The sequence below is a fragment of the Clavelina lepadiformis genome, chromosome 9, assembly GCF_947623445.1.
Source record: "Clavelina lepadiformis chromosome 9, kaClaLepa1.1, whole genome shotgun sequence".
Lineage (NCBI taxonomy): Eukaryota > Metazoa > Chordata > Ascidiacea > Aplousobranchia > Clavelinidae > Clavelina > Clavelina lepadiformis.
This window is the reverse complement of record NC_135248.1, coordinates 15,022,179-15,040,681: the sequence shown is the minus strand read 5'-3', so window position 1 is coordinate 15,040,681 and position 18,503 is coordinate 15,022,179. Positions and strand designations below refer to the sequence as shown.

Sequence of the window (18,503 nt, the reverse complement as noted above, 5' to 3'; positions counted from 1 at the left end):
GTTTTTCAGTGACGTAAATCTAAGAATAATTTCAATGTTGGTAATTATCTCGCATAACTCACTGCCTTTTTGGATTTGGAGTAACAGCTCGATTTTGTATTCTGACTGTGTCGGATTTGTTCGATTCAGTCCTTTGTTCCTGCGAAATAAAGGACTACAACCCTTATCCTGGAAGTTGCCTTATCCTTTTTACGTTTCGCAAAAATATGGAGTCTGTTTGGAGTAAATTTAAATAAAGTCTTTTTGGTACGAAAGCAGACTCAAAATTACTAAGCGATTAGTTTTTTGCGGAGTTTTGTCGGCAGAGACAAAGTATGTTTTGATTTTTGCAGATCCTAAGCGTTATATTCGTAAATACAGCAGATCCAGCCTTTATTACACTGATAACCGCCGAAGCTTCATTGTCGAGTGTGACTTCAGAAAGCGAATTTGTGACTTTAACTTCGGAAGAATTTGAAAGATTGCAGACTTATATCGAATGTGAGGACATTTTTGTGTCTTATATTGCAAAATTTTAATTTTTTTAAATTGATTTGATTTAAAAATATTTCACAAGTTGCAACTAAATTTTCCCAGATTCGTCAAAGAAGTTATCTGATGTGCTGCGAGAATTCGACGAAGATGGAATTTTGTCCAACTATAACAAAGAAGAGGTGATGACAATTGATTTGTAAGATATCCCAACTTGTTCAGTTTTAAAAGTATTAACAGTAATAAGTTCATAACATTCAAAATGCCCTTTAAAAGAAATGATTTTTGCCCATTTGCAGACGATTGATTACACAGGCTTTAAAATTTTCATGGAAACTTACTTTGAAACCGAACTTCCGGATGATTTTTGCATCCACTTATTCCGCTCTTTTCAGAAAAAATGTTTCAATGAAACCCAAGGCTACTGGTAAATACACGAGAGTGCTAAAATTAAATTACCGGCAAATTCTAGTCTCTATTTCGTATCTTTGTGCCATGTTCGATTTTACTCTTTTCCCAATGTAACCTTACTGTCATTCTGAGCTTAAACGAGGTATTTCCTTTAATAAGGTGAATATACAGTGGCAGCTTTCAAAAAATCTTACATCTTTATTAGTAAATGCTCATGTTGTTGAATAAAGCGGTTGCAACTGATCGTAACCAAACAATTGATTTCAAAGCATAATCATCATCGAAAACAATGTTGAACAAAGTTATGAAGCCATAATATGTTCAAAATTTAATAAGCTTTGTTACTTTATGCTTTGTTTAAACTAGCCATTGGTTATAGGTTACCTGTGTTGGCTGTTTCTTGGTGTATTATATAATAAAGTTGCTTTTTCTAATATAGCAGCTGCAACCGACTCCACTCAAAAAAGTGATGTTCAAGCAAAATCTCCAGTGAAGAAAGTGTTGACGGAAAAAGTTTTAAAGCCGTTGTCGCCATAATGTGGTAACTTGTGGAAAATGCTACACTTTGTTTAAACCAGATAAATCAGTTGGTTGCTTTGCAAAAACGCTCAGTCTTGTGCCAAATTTTACTCTTCACGGAGCAACTGGATGTTTTAAAACAGGGGCTGCAACCAGTTCCAGTCAAACTTCACATCCATCTAAAGGAAACTCACCAACGAAGAAAACTTTCAGGAGCAGGCTTTTATCGTTATCTCCATCGTCTGGTATAAGCATCTGAAAATACATTGGTTTTGTTAAATACGCATGAATGATTAAGTGTAGTTTCCTTTTTCAAAGCAGCAATATTTGTTTGTTGAGCTCCTTTTTTTTATTTCTTCGCTTACCTTTGATCAGGCAAAAGTCCTTCCAAGGCGGATCAGCCTCCAGCTGCCCATGAAGTGATTCATGTGAAAGACATTGTTTGTCATCTCTCTCTGCTGGAAGGAGGAAGGCCTGAGGACAAGCTGCAATGTAAATTGAAGTTGCAAATTGCTTTGTTCATTCCACTTCATGAGAATTTGGTTCTTATTTGTATTATACAACCCACAATGCAGTGTTTATGCTCCGATGAAGAATTGTGATGATAGCTTATTAATAACACGGAAATAAACAAGTATATATGAGCCATAGGTCGTTTGTAAATATGCCAAACGCATTGCAAAATAAGATTAATGTTTTTACTAAGTTTGTCCAACTATAGCTTCACTAATTCCCACCTAATATTATGCCTGTTATGTCACATTGTTTTTTAGTTGTTTTCAAACTCTACGACACTGATGCCAACGGACAATTGGACAGCGTGGTACTATTTTCATATCATATCATATTCCTCATTTTTAAGTTACGGTGTTGCTGCTTTGAAATCATATCCTGTCATCTTTTCATTTACCAACGACTGCTATTTACATACGTCCGATGTATTAATGCGTTTTGTTTATATGTCTTCATTTTAACTGTCCTTCCAGGAAATGGAACGGATCGTCACTCAAATGATGCACGTTGCTAAGTATCTAGAATGGGATGTCACCGAGCTTAGGCCGGTCAGTGAGTATGATTTGTGAAAATTGAAGATTTGTGGTTGGTGGTGTAAATTACTACTAACAAAGTAGACTTGAGTGGATCGATATCAAGTAACGAGAAAAACAATTGCGGTACAAAATTAAGGTTTTTTCTCACTGTAGATCCTCCAGGAGATGTTGCAGGCGATAGACTATGACAGAGATGGTGCCGTGACTCTCCAGGAATGGATCCGGGGTGGACTCTCTAGCGTACCACTGCTCGTTTTCCTTGGCCTGGACACTGTAAGATCTTAACTTATTATCAGTGATTAATTTCTTAATTGCATGAAAACCTACCACGAAATAGCTTTAAATAAATTGGACTTTTTATATTTCGACATCAGAACGTAAAAGATGACGGAAGTCATGCCTGGAGTTTAAAACACTTCAACTTCTCTGCTAATTGCAATTTGTGCTTTAGCCCGTTGGTTGGTGTGCGAAAACAGGGCCTCTCTTGTTCTTGTAAGCTGCTTACATATCTAACATGTCTTATATTTTGTTTTTCGGTTAAAACTGATCTTTCAAATATCTAACGTGCTGTGCCATTTAACGTTTATCTTTGTTTACTTTTACCAATATCTCTTGAACGCAAGTTTTTCTATTACATTGGTACCAATACCAAAAGGCGGCTTTTTATTAAATGTAAAATTGATCCCCAGTCATACAAGGTCATTATTTGTACGTAGTTTAAGGTTTAACTTATTCCCTTTCCAGTGTGCAACAATACATGAGCGCTGTGTTAACGAAGTAACTACAAAATGTATCGAAACATACACCAAGTCAAGAAGCTCCTCACTGGTACAATGTTGTTTACTGCATTTTTGTTCTTAAATACGATACTTCTACTTAACAAAGGTCCTAATACGGTTTGTTCATTGCATCTAAACAGAACATGTCTGGGTGGCCGCGAACCAAAAAGATCCTTGCAAGAAATTCAAAAAACCGATCAAAAAGGCAATAACTGGTCGTCAGTGTCGTTGGTGCCATAGAGCAGTGAGTGCTTTGCTTCAATATTGGAGCATGCTAGGCTACGACTCATTCTCTATCCGGGTATAACATTTCTTTTTAGTTCCACGCTGCTTGCACCGTACGCTATCCAACCGACTGCGATTTTGGTGAAATGAGACCCCACTTGCTTCTACCGATATGTATACGACTTACCTTGCTGGTACTATGGTTAGACTCTTATAATTGTGAACATCCGGATTAATTTACATCAATTATAATCCTTTCAAACCTATTTTAAAATTTCTTCGTTGTGACCATTAGTACTTTTTCGGTTTCAGGAAAGAGAAGCTACGTCAGATGAGGGTTGTTCAGCTTCAGTGTCCGCTGCATCTCGACTCGGCAAGGAAGTTGGTCAGTGACTAAGATTAATAACTAAGACTGCTACCGATCTGCTCCTACTTGTGAGTCATTTCTCTCTGCACGTTCAGCAACACGTAGAATGAACCCAATGTCTTGGGATGGGCAAGGACTCCAGATCACTCCTCTGCCAGGGACTCATCCTCTTCTCATCTTTATCAACCCTAAAAGTGGAGGGAAGCAGGGAGTCAGGTGAGAGCTTGAGATGAGGAATTTATAGCGGAAAATTTGTTAGATAAGTAAAGTACAATTTTAACACTTAAGACTGAGCAATACTTCATAGAATTGTAATGCTTGGAAAAGAACAGAATATAAGTAATAGGTATAAATACAGATACAAATATCTCTAAAAAATAAACCAAAAATGCACTAAATTTGATCTATAAAAATATTTTAATTTATTAAGAAAACTGCAAGGAATCTTCAACCCCCGTCAAGTTTATGACCTGAGCAAAGGCGGCCCGATGCCAGGCTTCAACTTCTTCCATGACGTCAGCGACTTCCGAGTCCTCTGCTGTGGAGGAGATGGCACCGTTAGATGGGTCCTGGACTGCATAGGTCGGTTGTTTTTCCAGTAATTGTAATCGCAACATTATAAATTACAATATGCTCGGTCGGGTCAAGTAGAAGTGGTTCTCATAACACATGTTCAATGAATTATTTCACTTTAATTTACTGCCCCTTTACCTGTTGCACTTTTTATATTGTTTTGTTAATCGTGACGCTTAGGCCTATTTTTCATATCACGATCATTTCGTGATATGCTACTTTCCATCCAAGAAAAACGTCCACTTGGGACGGGAAATGATCTTTCTCGCAGCATGCTCTGGGGCGATCTTTTTCTGTGTTAAGGGTACGAGGGCGAGAGCATCCAAAAGATCCTCTATCAAATAGAGTCGAGCAAAGAGGTGATGTTAGATAGATGGAAGATTAAATTGCGTCCGAACCCCTATGCCTTAGCAGCTGGAGATCCACTGCCATTTTCTATCTTCAACAATTACTTTTCTATCGATGTGGTAAGACGCATCTACATCATCACCTATGATGTCACAAGTCATGGTATCATACCCTTACGGATTTATGTTTTCTAGGATGCTTTTGTCTGCTGGAAGTCCCATGTGATGCGAGAGAAACATCCAGAGAAGTTCAACAGCCGGATTAAGAATAAATTGTGGTATTCCGATGCAGGATGCAGGATGCAGGATGCAGGCCTCTGCCGAGGTCGGTATTTACTAAAATGTGATTGGCTTTAAACAAATCCATATTCCTGTTAAAATAAAGTTTAAGTAAAAATGGTTCAAGTAAAAATGCTTCAGGTGAGACACTAAGCATGTTTGTTCATCTGGACATTTTGTTTTAAGAACGTGCATTTTTTCTGGCATTGTTTTACTCACAAACAGATTCAAATTTCCCACGAAAACCAGGCAACGATGCTCATGGCGCCGCCTGCCGCCAGGCAAACATCTTTGTTCTCTTGTCGTAAGAACCCGGAGTAAATATGTTGAATGATTCTAGCAACAGTTTTAGTGCTGAATACTGTGCTGTAGGAAGTAGCATTCTAAGAACTTTCAATGATCCATTTTATCTATGCCGTTTTGGTCCTATATAACACTTGCGCGGAAACGATTTTCATCAAAACTTTAAGATTCGTTTTAAATGCAAACCTTTTATCCTGGCGGTTTTTCGCCTTTTATCGACAATACGAAGTGAGCTGTATGATGTCTTTGTCAATAAAACATTTTGCCAGTAACAAAGCGTTGGTTTATACAAATAAGAATTCAGTTTAGCGTTCTCATCTAGACAACGGAAGCGTTAATTCTACGTCATACAACCAGGCACCGAGTAAAAGTAATCGAGTTACTGGAAATGATTAATTCACGCCACTCGTTGCCAGGGCGCTCATTACTGGGAAGCCGAAAGAATTGTGTTAGCATTAGTTCAGTTTTCCCTCGTTGGACAAGATTCTAACCTTGCTTGAATGCATTTTCACACACCTTAGGTTAAGGTATAATATGCTTTAACAACGTTAAATGAATTAAGCGTGATCGACATCACTAACATAGAGCAGAGTGTTTTAAACTGAAATTAATTTAGCTTAACGCAAGAGTTTTTTCGGATTAGTGTAAAAGAAAGTCAACAAAATTAAAATTTTCGATAATTTTTTCAAACTTGCAATATCGTTCCAAATGCTAATCCAGTTAAATTGATTCCTTTTCAAAACACGCACTTTTGTTGAAAATTGGCGATTGGTTCAACGGTGTAAGTAACCAGTTTCAAACGAGCCTGGTCATACCCCAACGAGTACGCGGTGCATATGTACATGCACGTGCTGAGCAATTGATGAAAATGTGTCTGTTTGGTTCTCGTTGCCATGTTGACCGGTGCAAATACAAAGCTGTTGGGTTTGACGATTCATTGCATAAAATAGTTGTAAACCCCTCAAACACGTTTTAGATATTTTCTGATCAATTTTCAAATTATTGTTCATTATATAACGGTTTTCGTTATATTGTAACGGGTAACATTTGACTGGCAACAGGTAGAAGGTCAGAAACCCTTGTTGTTCGAGCTATGGCATGGTCTTATCTTCTAATATGAAATAACATTTTACACGGATAATGTAATTTGAACCTCAGAAACGTATAAAGAGATCACAACATCCTGAAGCACAGGAAATTATATTTTATAGCGTTTCGTGCAATCGATGTGCAGTAGCTGATAGAAAAGGTTTTGCTTCTGCATGAATCGTGTTGTTGGTTCCAAAAAACTGAGTATAATAATCTAAGGTGACTGAATAGAAAAACAAGAACACAGTCAATAAAACAAGCTAGTTACGAACTCGAGCAAAAATGTCTTTCTTTTCTCAAAGTCGTCCAGGCTTCCCACCCGGCCGTAAAGGACTTCCATTGGTCGGAGTTATACCCTGGGTCGGAGGTGGACCAGCGCAGAAGATCTTCGAATGGAGCAAAGAATATGGTCCTATTATGTCAGTCCGGATGGGAAGTCAGGATTGGGTGGTGCTGAACGATTACGATTCCATGCATCAGGTGCGGAACCAATGTAAAGTTTCAAGATAACCTTCTAGGATAACTTAAGATTTTAAGATGAAATATGACCGTCTAAGTTTGTCCAATGGAGTTAATTCCATAAGTGACGTTTAGATTGCAGGGTCGACAAAAGTGTGACAAGTACAAACAGACAAAAAAGGACAAAATTGCATTTCAAATAAGTTTAGCGATCAAAGGCACGCATGACTCATCAAGAGGCAAAGAGGGCTCCAGAGACCGATTCAGCGTCCATAATTCTGTTTCTCTTTAAACTTCAACCCTTGTGACGTAATGTCAGCGCTATCTTATTTTTGAGCAATTACTTGCTCCCAGCAGCGTTCAAGCATGACGTTTTAGTCCTTTTCTTATCACCGACGGGGTCACCAGGTTTGCATTACTGCATGGCGCTATCTCATGTCACATTGGTAATTTTTCAAGTCTGAAACGAAACGTTGGCTACCATGTCTGCCAATCTTCTGTCTATGTTAATCTTACACTCAAAGTAAATAGGTAGAACAACATCCACGAACTATAAACCATAAGACCAACAATCATACAAATGTTACATTTTTAGCCATTTTTGTCTGAAAATATGGCTACCAGCATCTCATGAAGCTGAAACAGAAATTCTATAAATATTCGTCATAAGCTCTGGTTTTCACCATTTTTGTGTTGTATCCACAAATATGTTTATGTCTTGGAAGGCAACAATCAAACGTCTTTTAGTCACTTTCTATGCTCAGCTTGTCTTTATTGCAATGTTAATATCAGGAAAGTTGAACACAATAGAAGATAATTATTAACACACCAACTCAAGTTTTTCACTGTTTTTAGGGATTTGTTGAACAACCGACCAAATTCTCTGGCCGGCCTCTTATACCTCTTCTTAATCAATACAACAAGAGTCTGGGCCTTGGATCCGTCGACTATGGAGACTCCTTTAAAGCATATCGATCTTTTGGAGAAAAGATATTAAGAGGGTATTTCTTTTCTGTCATAAAAGCTCAACAAAGAATGTCAGAATAAGAGTTTAATATTTTCCCGTCACAATCTAAAGCGTGAATCTTGTGCTTCAGGTCTGCAGGTCTGATATAATCAAAGTAATGCTTTTGTTATTGAGTTAGTTTGTAACATTGGAAAAAGCATAATGATCCGGTTAGATTCGTTATTTTTAAATTCTGTTTGTTTCTGTAAAACCTCCTAGTTCAGGTATTGGAGCAAAGACAATCGAAGATCGGGTAATGAAAGAAACGGAGCTCCTGGTGGAAGTAATCAGGGCCCAGGAAGGAAAAGCTTTCGTTCTCCTGGTAAAGAAATGAAACAGCATTCTAAAAATTCTTTTAATTTAGATTTTATGTTACACTATAACTTGACTTGAAATATAGCATAATATATTCTCTGACTCGAATCACGTCAAATCAATTCCTTTAACGTCATAGAATTTAACGACTTCACACGGAACTTTAAATGACGCTGTCTGGCATTTGTTCTGGTGGATTAAATTTTGGCTTCATCGATATCTTTTTTATATTTGTGTGACTTTTTATTTGTCGCTTGCAGTGGCATAAGTTTGAGTAATTACTTACCTTGACTAGTCGAGTCAATTCGAGTCATTTAAAAAACAAATCAAGTTAATTCAGATAAAAATGCGACTCCATTCATTACATTAGACTTAGATAGATTTTACATTGCGTAATACTCCATCGCCGTCATTACTTTACCATCATTAGATAGCCATCAATTTCGGTGTTTTATACAGTTTTTCTTGGATAAAGCAGTCGCGAATTGCATCTGGAGTCTCCAATTTGGAGCTAGAAGCAACTACGAAGACCCATCGTTCAATCGAATGTTTTCAGCACTAATAAAAAAGTTGGTATAATTTTCCGAGTATATCGAACAACCCATGAAATATCCCAACAGACATCGATAAGAAACTAAACCGCGAAGTTATCATTAAAGATATTCTTTTGTACTCTCAGGGACGAAAGCAATTTTGCCGGTACCGCTACTGGTCTTATGGGGTTGCTTCCGTGTCTGATGTCATTTCCGTTTTTCAGCAGTGTCAATGAAGAATTTTTAGAATATTACAAACATCTGCTTGGTAAGAAAACCCGTCAAGGTTTCGTTGGTTTCCACATAACATAACCTTGCTTTGAACTTCAGGAGTGTTCACTGATATCATCGCTGAACACAAGAAAACCTTTGACAAAAGCAACATCCGAGGTTTCGTAGACGCGTATTTTGTTGAACAGGAGAAAGGAACGAAACATTTTACGGTAAATTCTTGGCATTATGTATTTCATTTGCAATTAATGTTACGAATCTATGTCAAGAAAATGAACTGTAAAAAATAAATTTAACAAAATTTAACAAATTTATTTAAAACTACACAATATTTGCAACTGTTTACGGCTATTACAGGAGGAAGAGCTGATCCAATATTCTTTGGAGCTGTTCAAAGCCGGAACACAAACTGCAGCGGGAATGCTAGGTTGGGGTCTTCTCTGTATGATTCATTATCCTGAAACTCAAACAAAGCTTAGAGAAGAAATAAATCAAGTTATCGGTGAGCCAAGGTTGAAGTTTCAACTGAACAAAATTCAATTCAATCTTTTAACAGCTTGTGTGGTCGAGTAACGTTGTTCTTAAAAACATTTGTTCTCCTCGTTTACAGATGTAAAATTTTCCATTCTTAAGATAAACAGCATGTGTCACGCAATGTTTTAAACGATTTGTTGTCGTCTGTGAAGTTATTTCCAAAACTCTGATTTGTAACAACAATTAGACACAAAATACGAAAGAGAACCGCTAGAAATAACGATACCATTTGCACTTCAAGGTCGATCAGCCCCGGTCAGTATGTCTTGCAAGTCAAGCTTGCCGTACACCAACGCGTTCATCCAGGAACTGATGAGATACCGGACAATGGTTCCCTTCACTGTTCCCCATAAAACCAGTGAGGACGCCGAATTAGGCGGATTTAACATCCCGAAAGGCGTAACAGTAAGACACATATATCTATCTCGAAAATTCGTTTTACATTCTTGTGAGATATTTTATACTTTTTGAATCTCAAAAGATCACTGTATGTTCGTTCATTGGCAAAAATTTAATTGCTACAAAGGGTTGTCATAAATATGTTAGTTTCATTTCCAGAGTTTAAAGATCAATAAATTGGACGAACGTCAATATTTACAAAATAAATGAGTCCTTGTTTATATTAACAAGTTTCTGTTAGAGGTTTTCATGACTCATACATTTCTATAAAGCGCACATAATACAACTATTTCTTATTCGCGTGCACGATGGTTTAGCGCTGAAATGAAACGCTTCACTTCTCTTCTTTTCGCTTCTCAGGTAATGGGCAACATCTGGGCAGTTCACAACGATCCGGACGTTTGGGATGAACCAAACAAGTTTAAACCGGAAAGATTCATCAACGAAAATAGGGATTTCGTCCAATCAAATCGCGTTATTCCATTCGGTCTAGGGCCACGTGATTGTTTAGGATATCAAGTTGCCCAATCAGCAATCTTCATCATGCTCGTTGCCATGGTGAGGAGATTTGAATTCTATCCGGATCCGGAGGCAACTGAGCTTCCACCAAACGATGCTGGAGCGAAAGGCAATTTCTACATTCCTTCTCCCTTCAACCTGGTAGCCAAGGAAATCTAGAAATCTCCGATAAACACAACGGTTATGATCATTCTTGCTGTCAATACCAGAATGACCTGCAGGGTTATATATACTCGTTGTACTTGTTACCAGAAATTTGCAAAGAAAGCTAAAAGTTTTCTTTGTTTATTAAAAAAACTTTACGGTTTACCGCATTAACCATTTAATTTTATAATCGCTGGTGGACTGCGTATATAATATAGTAATAACATTTGCATAGCGTCATAGAGCTTATTATGCTCTTTGCTTTCATTTATGATTATATCTGAAAAGTTGTATCTGATTTGATGATTGATAACCAAAAACACTGATAATTTGCAGTGTTTCCAGAAAATAAATGTATATATATTTGGACAAGAATTGCGCCCCGACAGGTAATTGCATTTTACGTTTCATTTATTAAAACGAGCACGGACGCAGGTAAGAAATTTCTTTTTTTGGACTAAATAGTCATGTTTGAAAAAAAAAACATGTTCTTATGCCTGTATACCGTACATGTGCAGGATAACTATCAGTTTTGAAGATTTCATTTCAAAAAGTTGGACATGACTCCTTTCATTGTTACACTTAAAACCGGTGAGGACATGGAATTAGGGCTTAGGCGAATTTAAAATTCCAGAAAGCACAACGCTAAACAAAACAACCAGTTTTAAACCTGTTAGGGTCGTACCATATAGTGATGTTAGGGCGTATGAACGTGGATTACTTTTGTGTGCCTAAAATAAATTTTGCGGTATAACGACTGTGCTTTATAATGGTTTCTCCGTTGTTGCTTTGAATTTGAGTGAACGAAGCTAGTGCGGTGTGGCAATCTGTTTCCAGGTGAACCAAACTTGTGTAAACTCGTCCATATTTTTACAAGGGATGTTGCAAAGGTTTAAGTTTGTTTAAAAATGGTCTTTGAGGCGACTTCTTAAGCCTCCAGCATTTCTCTTTTCATGTTTGAGCTGGAAGAAGAAAACTTGTTTAAAAAAGCGGCCACCTGGCATAGACGAGTGATACGGTCACTCTATCTGAGCTGATGTCTGATGATGGTAGCCTCCTCCTCTCATGCATTTAAACATTAAACAAATCCAAAGATACTCCTCTAAAATAAACTTTGAATATTGATTTTGGAGAAACACAGTCGTACATAGCCTAGCTTACAAATACTGCAAAAATTGTGCATTATTCAAAAGGAGCATAATAGAATCGTATATAAATAAAAATAGTTTCAAAGTATGATTTAAAAAAAACTTCAACAATATCATATAAACGTATATAGGAATATATAGTGCTATCTAAGCGTGTCCTAGTTAGGGATGATTGTTGTTAAGTATTGCGTCGTCGATTGTTTCTTAGTCTAACTCCATTGATAGCGCATTCATTAACCCCTGATAGCCTAGTTGAGCATCACAGTACCAGAAACAAACTGGCAATGTCTTGAATAATTATTTGTTTTTGATTCTCAACGAATCAGTTACTGTTTTCAGAGCACAGAATAGAGCTGCAATTAATATCTGACTTAACGCGTAGAACGTCGTGGTATGAATAACGTAATTCGGAAGTGATCGAAAACGGGTCCTGCATATTAAACACGAACAAAATTTTACACAACGCTTATTGTTAAACACAGGAAATAAAACACTAATAACATTATTCTGTCTTCAGATCTGCAAGAAAATTCTGTAGGAATAAGGGCTAGTTATGACAAGTAGCACAGTATCTCGCCCCTCGAGCATTTCAAAAAATTATGTTCGCGGTAGAAATACGTTGGACAGCAATATAAGCTTCATATAAAATAGAATGTTTCCGTATAAAGAGTACTAATATTTAGTGTGAAAGTAAACGTAGTAGGTTATATACCAAAGTTAGAAGTAACACATGACAAAATGATAGATACAACATCATGAACGCATTTAAGAGTAACAAAAGGAATGGAATGTTTTTGTGTGGAGTGAGGCGTGGCTCGTTGCCGAATGGTTGTCGCTGATAGCGAATGTGGCCTAGTTAGGTAATGATAAGGATTGGCTGGCGAACAATATCTTTAAAAGATTAGTAGGTGGCTTCATTTTCGGCCGACGCTTGTCTGCGAAGGTTTTGTTGTCCACCTGCAAGCATGGTGTGTTCCATAGAGAGTCTCGTAATTGTGGTTTGTAGATTCTGCAAGCGAATTCCGTTAACAGAAGAAAGACCTGTTCCCCCGTGATTGTGCTTAGCAGTGTTGGTGGAGAGTTTGTTGTTGCAACGTTTCACTTAGATGACGAGTTGCATCGCACAGTGACAGTGGGTCAACGCAGTCCGACAAAAATCTTGAGCACTTCGTCCAGGTGTAAGGTGTGATGGAGGGCTCATAAAGTTCTGCAACGTGGTAGGTCTGTCTTGCGTCATTTAAAAACTGAAGCATAATTTCCTTGCCTTAGGCTCGACGTATGGACAGATATGTTTTTCAATGAACGGGAAAACGAGTGTTTTAGCGGAAATTCGGCAAAATCCATCTTGATAGGAGTAATGCACAGCTTGTCGGAAGTCTGGTTGTCAACTTCATTATAATATTAACAGATCCGCACGATAAATCCGTAGGTATGAGGCTAATTATGACAATTAGTACAATACATGAACTACTGCAATCTACGCCAGTTTACAAATGCCATTTACCTTTTACACTACTTTATGAATACTATCCTGAAATCTTGAAGTAATTCATATAATTATTAGGTCTACAGTCCTACCAATAACACGATGAAAGATGTTAGAAAAGAATTTTAAACGTACTGAGCTTTGTTTATTTTATTCACGTGTACTGTATGCTGTGTGCGCACAACTTCCGGAACTGCAAAGTGTAATTTCCTGTCCAGTGTTTGGTAAGGAGCGCTTGTAAAATTGCGTTTCAGTAAAAATGGTTGACCGATTGCAGGAAATATTAAGTTGCATGTAAACAGTAAAAACAAACCTGACATGGCATATGGAAATATCTGTTTCAGGACTTATAAGATCGAAATCAAATATCGAATTGAAACGAAATAATTCGTCACTTGTTTATTTGTTGTGTTATTGTTGTTAGTTATTACTATCTTGGCCTTTATTATTTGACTTGCTTGTTAAGCTACTTTTTTGCAGACTATTCACAGCAGTCTTCACGGGTGCTAATTTAACATGATTTATGTTTTTTTCGTAGAAGGGTTCTGAATAACTTTGGACTTTCATCTTTAGTTACTACTGACCCGGTTGACACAACATGTTTACGTTTGCCTGCTTCGTTATCGCTTTTGTAACCATGACCTTGCTTTACGACTGGTACAAGCGACCACAAAATTTTCCACCAGGACCAAGAGGATTCCCCTTGTTGGGAAAGATTCTCTCTGTGGGGAAATACCCGGAGAGACTTTTTGCAAAATGGAGTAAAACTTACGGTGCAATTATGTCAGTCCGTTTGGGAAGACAAGACTGGATAATTCTAAACGATTTGAAGTCAATAAAGCAGGTGTAAAGCATGTCTTGTTAAAAATTTTGTCTACAATATTGGCCTTGATCCGTTTTCAGTATAACTTATACTTGATTCGTTTGTATGATCAATAACTTTGTCTCTATATAACAACGACAACGACAGGCCTTTGTTGCAAAACGCGCCGTCTTCTCGGGACGACCAAAGATGCCATTTTTTGACCAAATTCGTGAAAAAGAAGGCATTTTATTGGCAGATTACGGAGGTCTCTGGCGAAAGCAGAGAAAGTTTGCTTTAACCACCATCATGGCGTGAGTATCTTCCACAACCATTTGTACAGCAGTTGCATCTACAACTTCCACTAAGCCCTAAGAATAAACAAAAGTTTCTAGCTCAGCTCCCTTGAATGTTTACCAAGGTGCAGAGATGGACGTCAAAATTCTGAAGACACAATACTAGTGGAAGCCTCTCACTTAGTCGAGGTTATGAAATTAGCAAATGGCAAGCCATTTCCCATAACGGTAATGACGCTACTGATTAAAAATATACTGTAGATACATAGACTATATTTTTTATATATTTTAAAAGAAATACGTGACGGTAAGAACAAAAATGTTAAGACTTAGGCATATCACAGTAAAGTTTGTTCAAGATAGCATGACAAAATCTTCCATACCTAGGTATACATGCGCAAAGCCACCGCAAACGTCATATGCAGCGTATTACTTGGAAAGAGATTTGATTATGATGACGTCAAACACCAGCAGTTTCTTGAGCGAATATTCCAATAGTAAGTACCTATACTGAAAATCTTTAAAAATGCAGTCTTTCCGCTCATGCCATTTTGTCATTCATCAGCTTCACTGATCCAGTTAAAAGTAGCTTGGTGAGATTAAGCATGTTCGCCCCAGGATTGCTTAAAGTTTTTCCATTTAATTTCTTCAACCATGGAATACTTCAAGACCTTGAATATGTTATGGGTACGTTGCTATTCTTATTGTATAGTATTTTTGTTTTTGAGCATTGAACCTGAACTTGCAAACTTTAGAGCTTAAACTTGAACTTGGACTTCGATTAAGATTTTTGTTTTAGACCAATCCGAGTCTATTTATAAGATGAAAAAATCATCACTGAATCGTTTTGTTACGACACGTGGTGCATTTTGTTAAAGTCGCAAATTTCTTCATCAAACGTCCATAATGAATAATGACTTTCTATATAAACTTACTGCTGATAACGTACTTAAAACTCGATTAACTTAAAAAGCGGTGATTCCCCAACGTTCAGCCACAGTTACCGAACTTGCACGGCAAATTCTGACCAACACGCGTAGTAGCTATGACAGACAAACACATTTTTTCACCTTTATGTTGTATTTCACGAATTTAGAACTATTCTTCGGAACACTCACGGGGCCAAAGCAACTATTGCTCACAACTTGCTTAAGATTATTACAACTGTAGCTTTACTGGGTATGGAACATACACCTTATTGCGAGCCGAGTGCAATGGTCCTAGCTGCCTAGTCCACAATTTTTGGCACATTTGGCTTAAAGTCGAAGACGAAGAAAGACAATCATGAATGTCAAATCAGGGCATACTTTGTATACGATGCCAGGTGTTTTAAGAGCTATCACTAGTACGCAACCATGGGCGACGAGATGACCAAATGGTTAAGGCGCACTTACATCCCGGGCCGCTTGATAAGATGACTGGTGGGCTCGAGTTTGAGCGCTGAGTTTTCTACACTTTGTAAGGTAGCCCTGGCACTGTAGTTTATTCCACCGCGTTTAGTCGTTTGATTCGTCGTCACAACAATTTTGACAGAAAATGTTCGTGGCATGATCAACAATTCCGAAACTGATTTCAATGAGAAATATCCGCGAGGTTACATCGATTCTTTTTTGATGAACTTGAAAGAAAATCAAAATCATTTTTCGGTAAACTATTACTTTGTTTTACTATGAAGCTATAAGATCTGTACAATATTTGCTATATAACGACTTTTCTTTTTTCTGTAAGAACAAATCCATAAAGCACAAACGAAAAGCATAATGTCACATAGAACCTTCTTATTAATTTGTGAGTCTTTAATTTTTCTTCGTTGCAAAAGTTCGATCAGTTGGCTCGGTCTATCTTCGATCTCATTATTGCTGGTACGGAAACCTCATCCACGTGTTTGCTGTGGTCTTTTCTGTGTCTTCTTCATTATCCTCAAGCGCAACGCAAACTACGAAAAGAGATAGAGGACGTGATAGGTATGTAGTTATATGGAACATTTTAAATGTTTGTCATTAGAAAGTAGCAGTTTCCAACGAATCATAAAACAATTTCAACAGGTCTATCTAGAACTGTGAAGATGTCTCACAACGCTAAGATGCCCTACGCAAATGCATTTATTCAAGAAATCTTAAGATATCGCACAGTAGAACCGCTAGGCGTGCCTCATAAAACAACTGATGACGTCACACTTAATGGACACTTTATCCCCAAAAACACGAATGTGAGTGAACTTACACGGTCGGTTTGAAATAAAACATCTCCTTACAAAGTCTTGGAATCTCGGAGCCTTATCTAATCTTGGCAATTACTTTGGCTATAAATAAAGGACAAATTTAGACAGACTTGGACAGTTCATTTAAAACAACTTCGCGTTACATGAAAATCTATGCTGTGAAATCTAAATGCGTAAACTGTTAATTACAAGCTATAACTTAAATGATTAAGTGTTTTGTTGTTTGACAGATCCTGTCAAACATTTGGGCTGTTCACAACGATTCAGACGTTTGGGATGAACCGGAGAAATTTAAACCGGAACGATTTCTCGACGAAAACGGTGATTTCATTCAATCCAAAGACATCATTCCATTCTCAATCGGACCTCGTTACTGTCTCGGGAGAAACTTGCCCGGATGGAGATTTTCCTCTTCCTCGTCTCCATTGTGCAGAAATTTGAAATCCTACCTCCGACTGATGATGGAATATTACCTCATTTTGAGGATGGCGCCAATGGATTGGCGTTTACACCAGAGACCTATTGCATGATTGCAAAGAAAATCTAAATGAAGGTTTAGGCGCATAAACTCTGTTCTTTTTCGAAATCATTCGTTGCCTGAAATACGCTTTTTTCCTTTAAATAACGGCTATGCAAGCATCATAAGAAAGGCAAAGTGTGTCCAGTGTAACACAATGTGCAAAGAGAGCCAAACTTAAACTGTTCTGCAATTCTGACGTATTATTAAATCCATGAATTAATTAAACTGCTTGCATGGTTCTTACAGAAATCGACGTTGTTTTTAAGGCGACATATTTATTTTTGACAAGAACGTTTTTTAAACAAGTGTCGTTCTGGGTCTTGTGATACTTTTGATAATGTTATAAACATGAACTGCAATGTAAACCGATAGAATATTGAGAGTTAATGGTCACCGTACCGCGTAACCGTCAGTTTATAATAAAAAGGCTGGATACGTGGCAACAATTTATGAGTTAACTTTGGAATACTCAAACCTGTAAACCTTGTTTAAAGGTTTGTTTTGGTTTTTATTTGATTTTCGTACGTTTTGGTTTCTGTGTTACCTAGTATTGCCTAAAAACAAAAGTTATACCAAATTATGATGTCACACTTCCCCTAATTTAGTTTATTTACTGTAGGTCGAAGTTTAATCTAACCCTTAGCTGAGTACAACCTATAACAGGCGCTGATCCTGTTGTAAACAGCAGCTTCAGTTATAAATGATTAAATCTAGTCACGTGTAGTAGAATGCTAAACTGATCAAATGATAACCTGATTATTATTTAAGGAAACGAGTAAACTGGATATTTCTAAAATTTAGATCATGTTGCATTTATCTTCATTTCATATCGAAAGGTCAACAGCTTTGTAAGGTTTGCATTTTTGCTCTATTACAGCAAGAACTATTGATTTCGTGTATTTAACAAATAAATGTGCGATTGCGCGCAAAATGCAAAATTTAACATGACTGTTCAGACGGAATATTGCGGATCAGATTAAGTAAGTTTTATTTTTAAAGATGTTTGCAAAAAATCTAACATTTTAGTTTTAATTGTGTAATATTTGATATTTATTTGCTTTTAATAATTTATCAGAATTTAAAAAAGTAATTTTATACAGGAAAAGTTCGTTTCTACTTTTCTATTTGTAACAATTTTCTCGATCTAAGTAAATTTTACTTTGATGTTCGCAAAGATCGTTTTATAACGTTCATCCTTTAAAATTCAAAGGATACAATGTCGTCATAATAACATCACAATGCCGCTTTCTTCTACAATATCTGCCATCGCGACAGCCTGTTATTTTGAACAATGCTTTCGCAGTTGTCAATGTTTATTGTATCGTTTTGTTTTTAAACTCTAATTCCCGCCTGATTTTTCCTTGCAATTACTTCCGTACGAGGTCATTATAAATATTTGCGCAATCGGCCGCAAGGGAGAAACGCAACAGATACAGGGCAAAAACAAGTGTAACACTTGCATGAAGTTCGGAAAATTC

General features: G+C 37.1%; 1 protein-coding gene and 2 pseudogenes across 3 annotated transcripts; all 3 read left to right on the top strand.

Annotated features, from left to right (window-relative positions):
- Window positions 1-206: 206 nt before the first annotated feature.
- Window positions 207-5,328, top strand: LOC143471425 (diacylglycerol kinase beta-like; annotated as a pseudogene). The gene is made up of 16 exons (XR_013119545.1): window positions 207-215; window positions 333-480; window positions 577-653; window positions 771-898; window positions 1,322-1,348; window positions 1,405-1,646; window positions 1,777-1,893; window positions 2,175-2,224; window positions 2,388-2,462; window positions 2,604-2,723; window positions 2,825-2,942; window positions 3,866-4,037; window positions 4,252-4,403; window positions 4,626-4,861; window positions 4,937-5,066; window positions 5,246-5,328. The product of XR_013119545.1 is annotated as a diacylglycerol kinase beta-like (transcript).
- A 1,218-nt stretch (window positions 5,329-6,546) lies between these two features.
- On the top strand, window positions 6,547-10,986 carry LOC143470077 (cytochrome P450 2J4-like). The gene is made up of 9 exons (XM_076967964.1): window positions 6,547-6,892; window positions 7,727-7,872; window positions 8,097-8,199; window positions 8,652-8,761; window positions 8,872-8,993; window positions 9,056-9,168; window positions 9,314-9,458; window positions 9,732-9,895; window positions 10,250-10,986. The coding sequence occupies exons 1-9, from the start codon at window positions 6,695-6,697 to the stop codon at window positions 10,565-10,567; spliced, it is 1,419 nt and encodes a 472-aa protein (XP_076824079.1). The 5' UTR covers window positions 6,547-6,694; the 3' UTR covers window positions 10,568-10,986.
- A 1,648-nt stretch (window positions 10,987-12,634) lies between these two features.
- Window positions 12,635-17,962, top strand: LOC143470074 (cytochrome P450 2J6-like; annotated as a pseudogene). Its single transcript, XR_013119294.1, has 10 exons — window positions 12,635-12,917; window positions 13,725-14,030; window positions 14,157-14,302; window positions 14,410-14,512; window positions 14,672-14,781; window positions 14,850-14,971; window positions 15,818-15,930; window positions 16,104-16,248; window positions 16,330-16,493; window positions 16,736-17,962. The product of XR_013119294.1 is annotated as a cytochrome P450 2J6-like (transcript).
- Window positions 17,963-18,503: the final 541 nt, after the last annotated feature.